The sequence below is a fragment of the Triplophysa dalaica genome, chromosome 13 (genome assembly GCF_015846415.1).
Source record: "Triplophysa dalaica isolate WHDGS20190420 chromosome 13, ASM1584641v1, whole genome shotgun sequence".
Lineage (NCBI taxonomy): Eukaryota > Metazoa > Chordata > Actinopteri > Cypriniformes > Nemacheilidae > Triplophysa > Triplophysa dalaica.
Window position 1 is genome coordinate 12982058 of NC_079554.1, and position 16781 is coordinate 12998838.

General features: G+C 34.9%; 1 protein-coding gene across 1 annotated transcript; it reads right to left on the minus strand.

Annotated features, from left to right (window-relative positions):
* Positions 1–186: 186 nt before the first annotated feature.
* On the minus strand, positions 187–16442 carry mylk4b (myosin light chain kinase family, member 4b). The gene is made up of 14 exons (XM_056764274.1): positions 16157–16442; positions 6134–6221; positions 5616–5940; positions 5190–5422; positions 4997–5102; positions 4250–4343; positions 4054–4163; positions 3307–3448; positions 3091–3161; positions 2663–2791; positions 2417–2569; positions 2079–2157; positions 1942–1992; positions 187–1729 (listed from the first exon to the last, which is right to left on the minus strand). Exons 1-13 carry the CDS (start codon positions 16301–16303, stop codon positions 1948–1950), a joined length of 1722 nt encoding a protein of 573 aa, XP_056620252.1. The 5' UTR covers positions 16304–16442; the 3' UTR covers positions 187–1729; positions 1942–1947.
* Between the last annotated feature and the right edge of the window lie 339 nt (positions 16443–16781).

The window sequence follows — 16781 nt, forward strand, 5'->3', positions numbered from 1 at the left end:
GACGCGTCACAGCGCCAACTATTGGTCACGGAATTCAGGAGGAATCAAAAGAAAGCTCAAAACAATTTTGTTCATACGTCATTTTTATTTGACAATCTTTTTGAGTATGCCCACTTTTTTCAAATGAATTCATCAATTGACAGCTTCTGCATGCATTAAAACATGCATAAAAACAACAAGACAATCAAATGTTTAACTTTTTATTTTCATATATTTTTTGTAATATTATATTTTCATGATTATATTTTTTTATTAATTATAACCTATAAGTTCCAAGGCACCTACATCACAAGACACATCTTTTAAATGCTGGTTGCAACATTTACCTTTAGGCATTTAAACAACTATTTGTTTTATTTTTCTGTTTATGAGTCATTATCTTTTCATTCCTCAATTCAGGTCTAACAAAGATACAGACAAAACCATTCATCATACAGTTGCTATTTCCAATCAGAAATTAAAATCAAACACATCAAAGATAAATAAAGATTTTCTCTTAGTTATGTGACATAAAAATCCAGATTCATCAGCATTCTCTTCCTAGAGTATTTCGAAAACACTAATTTGTAAGCCAAACCTGTACATTTCTCTTCCTCACCCGCCCACCCCACACCCAACCATCCATCACCCCCTGCGCTGTTTTGAAAGCATTTCAAGTAAACTTTAGACTGAGTATATATAGTATATATAATTGTAGTGTTTTTCATTGGCCTTCATGGAAGGTGAGATGTCTGCCAAGAGAGAGCAAGCAACGGCATAATGTTGCCTAAAAAAAACAGTGTCCCTTCTCAAATTTCAAGCTTAGAAATAAAAAGACAATAATGTCTAAAAAAGGTCTAAAATCAGAGCTCATTGGATTCGGAACATATAAAATAAAAGCATCAATTGCACTTGAGGTTGCTGCATGGTTGCATGCAGGTGAGTGTCAGGTAAAAGTAGTTACATGCAAGCAAACAAGACTCCAAGATTCTGTGACATTTAAGTTTTAAACCTCCTAATAACTGTCTTAAAAGACATAACATTCAAAACTCCAAGACCATTCGCAGGATTGGGATGTTAAAGGAGTTCACTTCAAAATGTGCCCCCATTCACTTCCATAGAAATTTTGTTTGTACTATAGAAAGTCAATGAGGGCAAATTTTGAGGTGAACTACTCCTTTAAGGGTGCAAAAGTTTCAAGTCTAAAATACAATACAGTTTCTTTGTACAGAAAGTTTCCTGTAGTCAATGAAACCGAAACCAATGAAGTACAGAATATTACCATTATAAGACTCATAGGATGACGACTAAATACATTTGTGCGTAGAGCTTGAACCAGCATTTTTTTGGGGGCCCTTTTAGCCATAGTTAAGTATTTTCTCTAGTCGATGGTTAATTACAAAATGCACATATTCCTGTATATTACTATAAAAAGCCCAAGAAAAGTAAGCAAATGATCCCCCAAAATCTCCAATTGGCATATCGTCCACCTGAACGGGTCTACACCACAAGACCAAGACCATTTTGTGATTTGCCACGGATTGCCATTTTATAAAATGGTGAAATATTCTTGTACGATAGCTGGTTGGCATATTTAATGTGTTGAAAGTGGTTTAAGCACTGAGCTGTTGTGTTGAGGTAATCAGGAAATAGTCCTTACAAAGCAAAGTATGTAACAGATGTAGCTGTTCAGGAACAGCATTATTGGTCCAGTTTGTTGCCATGGAACGACCAGAGTTTTTGAACACTCCTGTAAATGACAAAGTCATACTCAAAGAAGATGTGAACATTAACCACACGTGTCAGTCATTGACTTGCAGGTAAGTATCATCATAAATGCAAATGTCTATTTACTTTAGATAGACGGGAACAAGATAAATGAATTCCCAAACGGTGGACTAGAGAGGTGTGTATTCTTGTGAAACGTTTATGTTTGTTATCATGTTAACAGATGGTACTCACCTGTGTCTAATCCTCTAGGGGAGGTGCATGTGAGGAGTGACACTTATTTTTCTGTAAGAGACACAAATTTTTCGCTATAATCTCAATGTCCATTGGTGTGGTAAAAATTTAGCATCAAACCTTAAGTGTTAACAAACCTTTTTGTGAAGACGGTAGTGAAGCTCTCGGTCTGAAAGCCACGGGTGTTTCAAAGACTGTGACGCACTCATTCTCCAGCTAAACAGACACGAAAATTTGCATCAGCATACAGGACACAGGAGGGAGGAACACACAGGAAACCAAATGATGACTTTACATACACTTTAACCATTCTAAGAACAATTTTCCCAATTTAAACACAAGCACGTCTTTTCGAGTGTGGCACATTAGGTAAGTTTAACTCCAGTAGCACAACAAGCAAAAGACTAGACTTAAATAAAGCTCAAAAGTTTTAAACATATTTCATTTGTGATTTTCATTTGTTACTCTCACACACCTCTTGCTTTTCAAGAGGAGGCGCGAGATGAAGTCTTTGGCCTCCTCAGAGATATCGACAAACTCCGCCTCTTCAAAACTCCACTGGCAGGCCAGAATGTTATTTAAAGTCTCATTATCATCCTCACCCAGGAACGGAGACAGTCCACTGAGCCTAAACCAAAAAAAGTCAGTTAAAAACTAGATGTCCTTTTTCCCAAATGTTGTATTTTATGACTGTTCTTTAATGTTCACGGTACAGACTCACAGCATATAAGTGATAACACCTAAACTCCACATATCTGTTGGGAATGAGACAAATTCATAGTTGATGACTTCAGGAGCAAGAAACTCAGGTGTACCAAAGTTAACCCTCAGCTTTTCCCTGGGTTTATATCTAAACAAAATATAAAGTACAAACCAATAAGAGGAAGACAGCAAAACATTATAAAAGCAAAATTCTTTAATTAGACTTTTCTGTGGATCAGTGGTAATAGCTTGGTAATAGCAAAGTCAACGTTATGGGTTAGATCCCAGGCAATTGCATTTAGTCAGAAACAAAATGTATAATATAATACAATGCAATGTAAGTTGCTTTGGATAAAAGTGTCTGCCAAATGTGTAAATATAAGAGGGGGTCACAATACTTTTGTTTATACTGTGTATCATACATACAGACAGATGAAAAAAACTGACCTCCTTGCAAGCCCAAAGTCGATTATCTTGACCTTGTTTGTTTGTCGACTGATACAAAGAATATTCTCAGGCTGTTGACACAGTTAAAGTATTTCAAACATTAAAAACAATGGATTTCAAAATGTACCATGTGTGCAAATAATCTTGAAAATATTTGCCAAAAAAATCAACAATTCATTTTAAATGACTCATCATTTACCAAAATGCGTTTCATACCTTTAAATCAAGGTGCAATATGTACATCTTGTGCATATATTGGAGGCCTTCAGTGATCTGTCTGATGAACAGCACTGTGTCGAGCTCTGTCAGTTTATAGTTCTCATCTATGATTCGGTCAAACAGCTCTCCACCATCAACACTAGGAGTTACACACAACACATTGTATTTATTGTAAAATCTTAAACATGAAAAGAAAAACAATACATAAAGCATTCATGAGTTTATGATTGTTGGGTTTGTTTGTGAATGCATGTTTGTGTACAGTATGTGAATGAGTCGGGAACAAATTGCGTGAGCAAATGTATTTATATTTGAGGGGAATATAAACTAAATTGACCAGGAATTGAGCTACATCTGACTATTTGGGAACTTTTGGGATGTCTTTATTTGTAAAACCCTGCGGCTGCAGCATAGGTCATAAACCCAACCCTCTCCACATAAACAAATTGCTGGGTAGATTCCACTCATGATTGGCTAAAGATAACCCAGCAATTAGGTTAAAAATAACCCAGCATCGGGTAACTTTAACCCAGCAGTGTGTTGTGGCCATTTCTTGGCCATTTTGGCAACATTTTTCACAGTGAAAGCAAATGGAGACACATTGTTCATCTTTTTTACAGGTAACGGTAAAACCATTGATAAAGAAATCTATATATTTAAATACGGGGTCAAAACAGCATAACTCTGGTATATCCATGTATTGTGTGTGCATAAAACTATAATGTGTTTGTGGGTATAACTCACTATTCCATCACTAGAACAATTTCGTGGCGAGATTCGAAGGCGGCGTAGAGTTGAATTAGATTGGAGTGGTTCAGCTGGTTCATTACTTCAATTTCACTCTTCACCACCTCCTGACAACACAAACACGTAAAGTCAAGAGTCTATCGGATAAGTCATGGTACCTCTGTCTTATAATAAACTTAAGACTGGCATTTACCTTCTCCTTTTGACTTCTAGCTTTGATGATCTTAGCTGCTAATATGAGCCCAGAAGATTTCTCAGCACATTTGTGTACCACACCGAAGCGCCCACTAAGAAAATCAAAATACTATAAATACCAAATGACAAACCATTTGCATAATGTAAATTCCCACACCATTTGTGAGACCTCAGAGGAAATGAACTTTAATCTCCTGTACTCTACTTTTACTAAGGGCTAAAAATATTCATGTCCCTCTCCGTCGTTCTTTCCCACACACACAGCTGTCCATCATTTTAATGCCAGTGTGTATCTTGTGTCCTGGAAGCTGTGAAGATTCTTAGGAATCATATGATAGGGTTTAATATTGCAGGCATTCCTGTTACAATAACAATAAAAAATTCCTTTGATGTTAAAGGGATCTGTCATCAATTCATCACTGTATGTTGTTTCGTAAGATTTTCTTCCCTCCATCACAAAAAGATTTGGCAGAATGTTAATGTTGTTTTTTTCCATGCAATAAAAGTGAATGGTGACCAGAGAGTGGTATTTTTCTCTCGTTTATTAACTCTGTGGTCTCTGGTCCCCATTCACTTTCATTGTATGGAAAGCAGCAGTGTCAAAACATCTGCTTTAGTGTTCTAAAGAGAACCGAAAACCATACAAAAATCAAAAAGCACTGTTCAGTACTGTTCCTTTAAGAAACCCGAAATGATCATGTCAGTGTCTATCAACATTAAAAATGAACTTCTCTCTATAACTCACCCTCCAAGAACTTCTTCTTTATTGATAGTGTAGTAGCTGGTGATCTGGTGGGTTTTGGTTGTGACCAGACGATGCTCAAAAGGAGCAGGTGGAGGAGAGGATGCATCTGTGAACACACACATGTGGATTTAAAGAAATGAGATTCATCATAGTTAGAAGTTCGACTACAATCATTCTCAGACCATTCTCTTACCAATGACATACTCGTCAGTTACTGGCTCTCCATCTTGTCTCTCGGCCGCTGTTGCCTCCTCTGTTCTCTCTGGTCCCGCCTCTGCAGCTTCACCATCTGCATCTAATGCCTTCAGGATCTGTAACTCCTCGGACGCCTCCTCCACTCTACTTTTTTTAAGTTCATCTGACTCCAGATTCTCATCACTCACATGCCTCTTAGGGCTTAAAGGAATTTCCTCATGCTCCACAGATCTACAAAAATACATAATATTAATGAGAAAGATATATATGTTATATATATTTACATCAAATAAAATACATTTTAGTCTATTTTACATAAAACATTTATAGGAATGTCCTTTATTTATGTTATGGTAAAATAAATGGAAGCAGCTTTAAATTGTTATCTGACAGTCATTTGTTCGAAAGAACAATCAGGTCTCACCTGTCCTCTGTAACTGTAATTCTGTCATCATTCTGGCTGAATGAATTTTGCAGGATCTCTGTTAGATCTTGTGTTTTCTCTTCTGGTGGTTCATCTTCTTTTACCTGCAACAATTCAGCTACATGTTTTTCTTTTCTTGGCTCTTCCTCCACTGCTGTTGATTGTGAGTCATCCTTTTCTTCCCTACATTGCTCTGTTTCCTGCTCTTCTTCAAAAACACTCAGAGACGCTGATGTGCTGGATGTTGCTGTTGCTGTGCATTGAGATATCTGAGTGTTCTGTTCATTCAGCTTCTGCACCTCTTCTAAATCAGCCTGGACCAGGTCTGAAGAATGAATGATGACAAAAATGTAATTACTGCTCTTAAATCCAATGAAATGACTTCGTTATTACTTTAGATGTACAATCATTCATTCACAGTATAAACTGAGTTATAAAAAATACGAATGTAGCCCTTTTATTAAATATATACTTAACGATATTTATACATATTGGATTTGTCAATATTATCAAGTTACCTGTTGCATCATGTGTTTTTTTTTTATTCTGGGTTTTTAACCCCTTCGGGTACACTTTAGATGTTTCCTTTCCATCCTTATCTTTCAGCTAAAGAAAGAGATAGAGAGGGAGGGAGAGAAAGAAAGACAGTGAAAAGCAAATTAAAATAATGCATTAAAAAGAAAGTAGATACATTAAAGCACGAACTGTGAATTAACGATTAAAAAAATACATATAAAATATAAAAAATTCGAATAATTGACACACTAGGTTTACTGACTAGATTTATGGACTAAATTAAGCTGGGCAGTGTGATTATGACAGTAAAATAACCTAAAACAAGAGATTCTCTTAATTTGGTTATAATACTGACATCATCCTTCATAAACAACATAATGATTATTTATTAACATCCCTTTTAATAAAAGCACCTGCTTTTATGTCATGTAATTCACACAAATGCATCAAGCTGCTAAAATGTAATAAATCTGATATTGCTGATCACATGCACACACTTTCCTATATATCTACTGTGAGTTAAATGAGCAGTTGCATCCTTGAGCTGCTTCTGAGAATCGTTTATCATGTCAACAGTCAATCTGTTTTAGAAATGACTCAAGCCAGCGATAAGCCACCTTGAAAGCTGTGTTCTAGAAAAGCATGTCTAAAATGCACACTAATTTTGCTAAAACATTTGTCACTCTCTCTTGTAGTCCATCATATCTGATGATGACTTCATATATTGTTTGTGGGTTCTTTGAGGACTGTACAGTGGTTTTCTTGGGGGAACAGGTTCAAGTAAGGTTAATTTTCTCCTCTGTCTTCTAGCCATTTATTTATATATAAATATAGTACAATTTTAGAAGTTTATATGTTCTTTTCACATTTTTTGTGTTTCCACATTGCAGAATAACAGCAAACTCAAAAAAAACAAGTCTGTGTTATATTTTATAGCATCTATAGCCTAATGATCCTTACATTTTGGAGACATTTTTCTAGGTTTTGCAGTAATTTTCCTGCCATTTTATAAACCAGTTTCTTAAGGTATCACCCTGAGAAGTTTTATAAAAATATTGACTCTCATCGCCTGCTTTTTTGTCCAAATCATCCATTTAAAAATAAATGAATACATTGTCTAATAGAATAATTATGTAAACAAATTTTAAATATTAAGAAATATAGAATGCTTTCAGATAAAAGGTTGTTAAGGTGATGCAAACATTTCAGTCGAGTGACCTTAAACTTTTAAACAGTCTTGTATTTTTGATATGCAAATTTGGAAATACGTGTTTAAAGGTTTTTGAGTCATTTTTTCACTGAAGAAAGACCATTTCTGTACGTCACGAGACATGTTTTTGCACGCATTTAAACTCACCCTCCCGTTGGATTTTGAGCGATTTTTAGTGCATTTGAAGATATCAGCCAACTGAGAGTGCTTCACCACTTCAGCAACAAAATTAACAACCTGTTGAAGTCCACCGACCAAACGCTCCAAGGCATCAAGCCTTTGATCCTGTTCCTCGGCCTTCTCTTTAACGGTTTCTATGACAACACGCATATCTCGCAACGTCTGCTCCACGCTCCATTCATTCTCTGACGCATTTTGCCCCTGACCAATGTCATCCAGTCTTCTTAAAGCTGCTTCCTCTAGCTCGAGGAGTTCGTCCATTTTAACGCTTAAAGCATTGACCCGTCCTTCAAGAGCAGAAGACTTCAGCTGAGAAGAAGCAAACAGTGGAGGAGATGAAGACGGAGGGGACAGATGTTTGTTTGGTTTGGAGAGTGAGGATTTTTTGGCCCCAGCTCGTCCACCGTTGGCACGCTTTTGAGCATGGAGCGGTTTGGGATCATAAACCCATGCAAGAGACTTCACAAGATTGGAGCTTATGATGACACTTGGTTATAAGATTAAAGTCTGTCTTCCTTCACGTCTTCTTAATGGTGAAAGTTTGCTTTCCAACCTACAGTTCATTAGCTTTGTATTCGTGTCTGGTGTCTTTGGATTCCAGGCTTTAAATAGGGAGCAACATGCTCTCTCTGATTGGTTGGTGTGTGAGTGGTCAGCATAGTGTAATGGTTATCATGAAGGAGTAGCTGTTACATGTTATCAGAGAATGAATTTTCGAGCCAGGTGTAAAGAAATTGAAACCAGAGTAGGAGCAAAAAAGAAGATTGACGCAACAGATGATACATTGGATGGACAATTTTTTTTTACTTTCAAATGAGCTTTGTTTTGCAGTGGAACCCCTTTGTCAACTGACTGTGGAAATAGTCAACCTGCTTTAGTACCTAATCGTCTCAATATCCCTAACAAAAATTATTTTGAGTTTAAGTAAAATTATCATTTTTGTTTCATTTTGTAAACATTTCTTCTGAATTCCAAATTTAATGCATATTTTTTTCATTTATTTGCAACAAATGTAAACTGGACAAACTGGTCAAAATCACCAAAAAAAGATGCTATGTTTGCAGATGTTGAATACTGCCAAGTTTAAACAACACAACAATAATGTTTTACATGTATTTTGAGATCAGTTCAAAAATGAGTATAAGACAAAATAAATCAGATTTTTTCACAACTTTCAGTCATCTTTGCATTCTCTCAGTCTTCCTCATTGATGTTGAGTGACTTTACGCCATGCCTTAGGTTAGTTTGTGTGTTTCTATAAGGGTAAACATGCAATAATATAGAGAAAGTATAAAAAAGTCAGCCTATTATATACTAAGAAATATGACGTGTCCAGACAAAGGTCTTTGTACCTTTTCCATCTTCATTCCAGGCACGTGATCACAATAAGCCATAAGAGTGATTGTGTGACTGAATGACAGGTATGTGAGTCTATTCTAAAGAAAACAGACAGAAGCCCAATGCCACGGGCACAGACCTCTTTTTCCAACACGATTCCCATTGTCTAGGAAACTCTATAGTTACTTAACCTATACCAACTTGGCAAAAATGCTGCATTAACAATAACAAGTTACAGACTTCCCTTGTATAAGTTTCAACTCGACAGACGAGTCAAACTTGTTTTCTTGGGTAACTGACAGAATGCCACAGATGGTACCGAGTCATTTTCCTGTAAACTCATTATACCAGCCCATCGGAGATCAAATAAACTCAGTGACTTATATCGCAGTAAACTTTTACACAACATTTTATAGTTAACATCTGTAATCCAACAATCATATTTAGGCAAAAACATTAATTTAGCTAAGAAAATTTATAAATCTACTTACCAAGAGTTTTATTTTTATCAGCTGTGGCATCTTTACAAGCTCAAGGGTGATATACGCATGAAGGAAAGAGTACAATATGGAAACGAGACCCCAAGTACAATTTATCAAATGAGTGACAAACACACAAATGCTACAGTATGTTTCACCACACTTATATAGTCCTGCTTATTCCCTTTTCACATGCTAACCTGCAAACCGATATCTTAAAAATATTAGCAAAACAGCAGCAGATGGGCTAATAACATAACTGAGCACACATTGATCTTATTTGATGGTTTGTTGGAATATTCGATTCCGATTGGATGCAGGGTGTTTGTTAAAAGCGTTTAATTTGATTAATTTTGATTTTGTATAATAAATAGACCATTGTATAATATAGACCATCTCATTATTAACCAGCGGTTGGTTGGATGGCGGAGTAAATGTTTGTTTTCTCATTCATATATTAATAGCTAGCCTCTGAACATCGAGTAATCTCTGAGGGATTGGTGACGCCTTTGGAATGGAACTTGATAATGTGCGGTGAGCTCCCCCGTTCTGACAACAAGGACATATAATAAGAGACTAAGTGTTCACATTCCTTCCTGTGTTTTTGTACGCACAGGCCTGACAGTGTGCATGGATGATTTAATTACGGAATAATAAACCGTCAGACCTCACACATGGAGATGTACTGCTGTCATATTCACGAGAAAATGTCATTTGCGAACACATGATTCCATCAGATTGGAATGTATTGCTATATGCAATGGAGATATAGTTTTCGGCCAAAAGCCAAGACATGAATGTGAGCTTTGCTTACTGACGCAGTAAGAAAGGGCTGAACGCTTATGTGATGTTTCCATAAAATTATGTATCGTTCATGTTCCATTGACAAGTCTTGGATATAGGCTGAGTAATAAACAGAAAAAAGAGAAAGAAATGACTGGAGTACATAATAAGGATATATGATATGACAGCTCTGAGGAGTTGATCACAGATGGACTTTGAGCTGGGGATTTTAAAGAGTGTATAAAATGTGTAGAATGACAAACAGAGGACACACACAGAGATATCATTTGTACATGAGCAGCTGTGAAATCGTTTAAACGGTCTGACAGGAGATGACACTTCTCTGTAACTTCAAACGTGCAAACACTTTTCAATATTTTACAATAAGGTTGAATTTGTTAACATTAAATGCATGAAGTATCAATTTTGCAATATAGTGTTTTTCTTGATAGTTTATGGTGCATTAACTAATGTTAACAGTTATTTACTTCAAATATTATTACTAATGCATATTGCTATAAATTTATAAATTTTATAAATTATAAATGTATAAATTCTGAAATTACAATGAACCATCATTAATAAATACAGTAGAAGTGTGGTTTATTGTTAGTTCTTGTTAGTTAATGCATAAACTATACTGTCAACAAACATAATCTTATTGTAAAGTGCTATCTATTTTATTTTGTAAGGCAAACAACTAATCACAAAACATAAAAATGTAAAAGCAAAAATTGTATCTTTTGTTATTTTACATACTATTTAAAAGAAATTTGACAACTTGTCAAATATAAAAATATTCTTTGTCTGTTCATTTAGTTTAAAATCAAACTTATTTATTTCATTGTTCCTAAATATATGCAAGTATGGATTTACAATAACTGAGATAAATTGTGGAGTTCATTTGCAAAAACAGATTTTGCATTCCACGTAATATCAATAAAACTGCAGATCGGTTGTTTTGCTTAAGTAATACCAAAACAGAAAAAGTACAGTTAACTAATACAATAAAAAAAATAACACTTTTGTAAATGATAAAAACTTGTTTTTGCAAAAGAATTGTTTCTATAAATAATTATGGAATTTATATGCTCTTGTTGGTTTCATATCAGTTGTTTTGGTTTATTCATACATTTACGTTTAATTAAGTACATTCAGAGCCACAAATGTTTGAACAATCTGTATAGACTGTGTATACAGCAGCTAATAAGCAATAAAAGTCTATTTTACATCATATTTAAAAATCTTGCATGTTTATACAGCCAGATGACTTACCATCTTTACAAATTATGAAAATAATTAGTTTATGACAAACATTTACTGTAAGTCTATGTTAAAAACAAACAAACATGCTACAAAGTGCTGCAGTATTTATCTACACCTTATGGTTATTATTTCTACTAACCAAGGAATGAGCCTATGAAAATTCCCCCAAGCTCGACACTGCTCTGATCCACCACAGGAGGGCAGATATTACACACTGTATATGACATGCTTAATGCCTGACATTTACTTCTGCAAGTGTCAAACCTTTTGAGGAAAACAAAGGCATCAAAAGAAAATAAACATCAATGAATGATTTAAAATTTGAGTACATGTTGTTTTCTCCATACGTCTCGTGCTGAACCTCAAAAAAAACATTCTGATGACAGCCCATAAAAACGGATTGGTGCTGAATGCCTCTTTAACTACCTGTGCCAATCACCTCTTTAATAGCTCAAAACTAATCCTCTTGTAAATGCGTTAGATGTGTTGGCACAAACATGTGTGTTTGCTAAAATGGCCAGAGAATGTGTGTTTGTGTGTGTGTGTGTGTGTGTGTGTAAGAGAGCGTTTGTAGAGGTATACAGCAGTAAGTGTACACCAGAGCCACAATGCAATCCTAACTTACACACTGTAAGCCGAGACATTTAAATGTGACAAGTGTGTCTAGGATTGTCTATGTTGTGTGCTTCATTGCAGGATAGAAAATCGAACCTGCATAAAATTTGCTTATTTGATTAGAAATCTAGAAATGATTGCCAAATGTAAACTATTTTACAGTTTCTAAATTTTTTAAAGCCTAAAATTTATTTTAGATCAACTTTCAAATCCCATCTAAGTATCACAAGCATGTTACCGTGACTCAATGTCAGTGTGTGCATATAGACCGAGCATGAGCAGGATGCTATTTCAGGGTGGGAGGTAACAAAATGCCCCCCCCCCATGGCCTGCTCCATTTCTATCCTTTTAACCCTTTCCTTTCTCCTCATTTAAAAAATCCTGGATTGGTTTCAATTCACTGTCGGGTTTCCTTTGGACAAACCCATTTGTTGGTTTAAATTAACCTTCCCGTCATGGATTGAAAACAAGAGCATTTTATTAGAATATTTAAACATGCGTCCCAATAAAGGTCAGTGAGTAGCCTCCCCACCCCCCCTTTTCTGTGCCTATCTGGCAGTTAGTGTGGTTGGCATCTGCACTGAATGCGACGTGCATCTGACTGCGCTCATGTTGCTGTGAGGGAGTCCCAGGGAAATACTGATGAACTCACTGCAGCTGGCTCGTGCATATTAACAGAGGATCCAGCACTTTGTGACTTCTGTAATAAAGTTAATTTATGCAACGAAACAGGATTTTAATATTGGGATTGCAAAGCTGATTTTAAACAGTTGAACCATGATCCGAATTAAAAGAGGATACATATAAATGCATACATATTAACAACGTGAAACTTCATCTATCACTTAATAAATGCAACTGCATGGAAACACATAATTAAAGTTATTTTTTAGAACATTACAATTACAATTAATTTTATATGTAAGTGTTATAAATAAGTTTGACTTTAGCATATAATTAATCTTCAATTCTGTCTTGGTAAGATCTGATGCAGTATTTAGATCCTAACAATTTAGAAAAACTAAAAGGAAGGTTTATGAATCTGCCTGAAGAATTCTACAGAAAATTCAAGAGATTTCCATGAAGGAGAATGACGGTCTACACATCCCCTGCATGTTTGCTTTACATATTTGCAATGCTTTCGGCTATTTTTAAGAATGTAATATTATCAGCTTCTTTCAACACATTATGTAGCATATGTGGGAAATGTGCATGAGCAAATATGGGCATATGAATGTATCTATATTCTTTACATCACGAGAGTAGTTTCTCCACTTCTTTTTTCAAAGAAAATCAAGTGGGATAAAATGTGATAAACTCAAATGTTCTAGTGAATGGATAGAAAAGTTTGAGCTCAGTTAAGGGGGCGATAAATTGATCACTTGTGGAACTTAAATGGAGCCTTCTAATTCTTTTTTAGTTGAAGATGTCTGAATTTTTTTACAGTGTTTTTAACCCCAGCTAAAGCCATTTTTATATATTTATATAAAATAATACAAAGTATAATGTATAAAAGTACACTGTTAAACTTTGCTGTAGTTTTTGCAGAAGGTTTGCCTGTATCTTACTGTAGATTTAATTACTATTTAATATACTTTCCAATTAGTACTGTTTTCAATTCCTTTTTAATTAAAATAATAAAAATTAAAATGAGCAAGAAGAAACTGGCATTAACGCAGCAACACTGCCAAAAAATCTACATTCTTCCTAAACATTTTTCTCTTGTTTTCTCAAAAAATATTTAAAACTTCTTAAATTGCGATACATTTACATAACAAGAAAAGTGACACGAGATATTCAATCTTGTTTTATGAAAGAAAAATATATAAACTAGATAAGTTTATGCTTAAAACCAAATTTTACATTCATTCTACAGTAAGTTACTGGCAAACCTGCTGCGAAATTACAGCAAAGGTTTGCAGTGTACATACATTTTATAAATGAAAATCTAAAAACTTTGGAGCATTTATGATGCTCATGACCGTTAAATGCGTCGTCACAGTCTTGTGAAAAAGGTCCATTTAGTGTTTTATATATAAAATCATATTACATAATGTAAAGAATAATCAGTGAAAATATTGCCTTGTTATCTATATTGAGTGAGCAGGGTATAAAGGATTAACATCAAGGTTTAGGAAGCCTACCAGTTCTTTTTAGTGCAAAATTATAAAATGTAATATGTAAAATAATTAATTTCACAAGGTTAAATAATTAATTTCAGTATCATATCAACTTAGGTATTATTATGTAAAATATATATAAAATCATATTATCCATCAGTGATAAAAACTGTAATTTTGTGCTATGAGAACTTTGATGTTCAATATCATATAACATAATGTGACTTCAGCCCGGATTTTACAGACAGGTTGCTGTACTATGAATGTAGGTATGAATTTTTTTATATAAATTCAATCATCTATTGGAAAGTAACCATTCAATTAACAGTTCAATGTACACTTTTCTTCTAGGGCATGACACAGATCTGGAGTGTCAAAAAGATGTAGTGTTTTTCTACTTTTACGTGGACTTAAACACTGTTTGACACATAGAAGTAATCCATGATGTCAATGAATAAATGTTCAAGCTGCTGTACTGACATCATTGAACACAAGAAAAAGAAAGCAAGATGCCAAACTCTCTCTCTCTCTCTCTCTCTCTCTCTCAGTATATTCACAGTCACACAGTCACATGGTGACACCTGACACTGAATTATCATGTCTGCAGCCTCTCATAATGCAATTCTATCGAAATGAAACTTGTCCTCTATGTGACTCTTACGAAAGAACACTTGACTTAAGCAACCATTTTAACATTGCACATGCTTTTTCAAGCCTCTAGTTATTTAAGGTAAAGGCGTTTTAACAACATTACCGACTTGTGTGTTTGTAAAATCCTGTTGATCAGGAAGACTCAGCTCATAGGTAATAACTGTAGGCTTTAGAAGCAAATAGCTGTCAGGCCTTTATGAAAGCCACTAATGAATCACTTATAAAGTTTATAATTACCTCATTCACTATATAAGCAACAGGAATATTTGTGGTTGAGGCGCATGTTGTTTCAAATGCCACATACATTATATGCCATAGCTCCTTGAGATCTTTATGCAGTCAAATGCTGTCAAAGCTAACACTCTTTTGACATTTACTCTTTTATGCTCAGAATAGGATTGATGTATTTATTGTACTATACAAATTGCTGCTGTCCTTCCCAAACTTCATATCTCCATATTGCATTATTTTAATTTTACAAATTATAAGTCTAACCAAAAAGTATTAAAAGGTGTTTGTCAACTTTGACAATGCTGTCATTTAAAAAGTATTTCTTCAAAAGAGTAAATTTTGACATCCAAGGTTCTGGAAGGACAGTGATGATTTACTATTACTATTATATAACATACTTTACATGTGTGCTATGGTGTGGCATAGCCAAACAATGTAAAAACAAACTTAATAATATATTCTTTAATATTATATTTTAAGTAATGATTAATTAAACATTTGACGGATTTAGTTCTTAGCAGATGCAGGTAACTTAAACAAAACTTCCTATTTGCTCTCTATTTATATTCATTTGCCATCTAAAAATTTACTGAGATTTAAAGAATTCGCATTTGTGTTTTTTTAATACATTCACATCGCAGTTTAGTTGGGCCTATTTGTAATTCTTTATTGTGACCACAATTTGTGATTAGCTGTTCAAGTCCGTTAGTCTTATGTTCAGACTGTGTGCTAGTCATTCATGTCACGTATAGTATAAGATGTGTATTAGTTTATATACTCCTCATGTCAGATGTGTTAGGATTTAAACACGGATTCAATATAACACTCATTTTGAGAAACCTGTTTAATTAGCATCAGACAATATCAGATTAAATAGGCTATATGAGTCTAAACATCTATGTGAATATGAATATTACACCATTGCATAATTAGTTTGCTTGGTTATGTGATTCGTTTAAGACCCATTACTGCTGTAAATCATCAGGTTATTTCGTACAGGAGATACAAATTAGCTTAAGAGATTTAAATCATAAAGTAATATAAAGATTAAGATATTATGCAAATGTTAAGTGTGAGTAAGTAACTGGAGCTAATGAAAATTACATTTTTAATGTGGTCAGATTTGGAAATAAAAGTCAATTAGAATTTTACCTGTAACTCAAAACATGGACTTTCAGGTGAAACTTCTCTTTTTCTCTTGTGTGTAAATAAATTCCAAAATGGCCTCCATAGAATTGATGCGACTAAACACACACTGCCCACAATCCAGAGGTCCTTATCCTGGAAAAAGTTCTCCATGGCAACAACATTAACACCCTATAGCCCTGATCGCGTCTTTCACCTTCACCGTTTCCTTCTGAAACTCTTTCTTTTAGTCTAGCTCTGTCTATCTCTATCCGTCTCTTTCTTTCGTTTAATCCTGCTCTGGTTGTTGACATCAGCACTGCAGGAGAGCTACAGATGACGAAAGGTGAACACATAGAGTGAATGCTGGTGTAAGGAACAGAACGCCCCCCCCCCTGCCCCCTCATCCATAAATGGAGGAAAACATCTGCCAGTCAGCAAGACGAGTGGTTAACAGGTGGATCTCTGGCAACACGGCAACGAAGGGCAGTTAGCAGAACTCGGTGTATCCTTTAACATTAGACACAGCACTTAAAGTTCTCACACACACAATAGTGTATATCACCTGACACATACACAGTGGTAGACAGCACACTCTGTGTTCTAGGACACACAAAGGGCTAGAACATCAGAAATGCCATTTTATCACGGA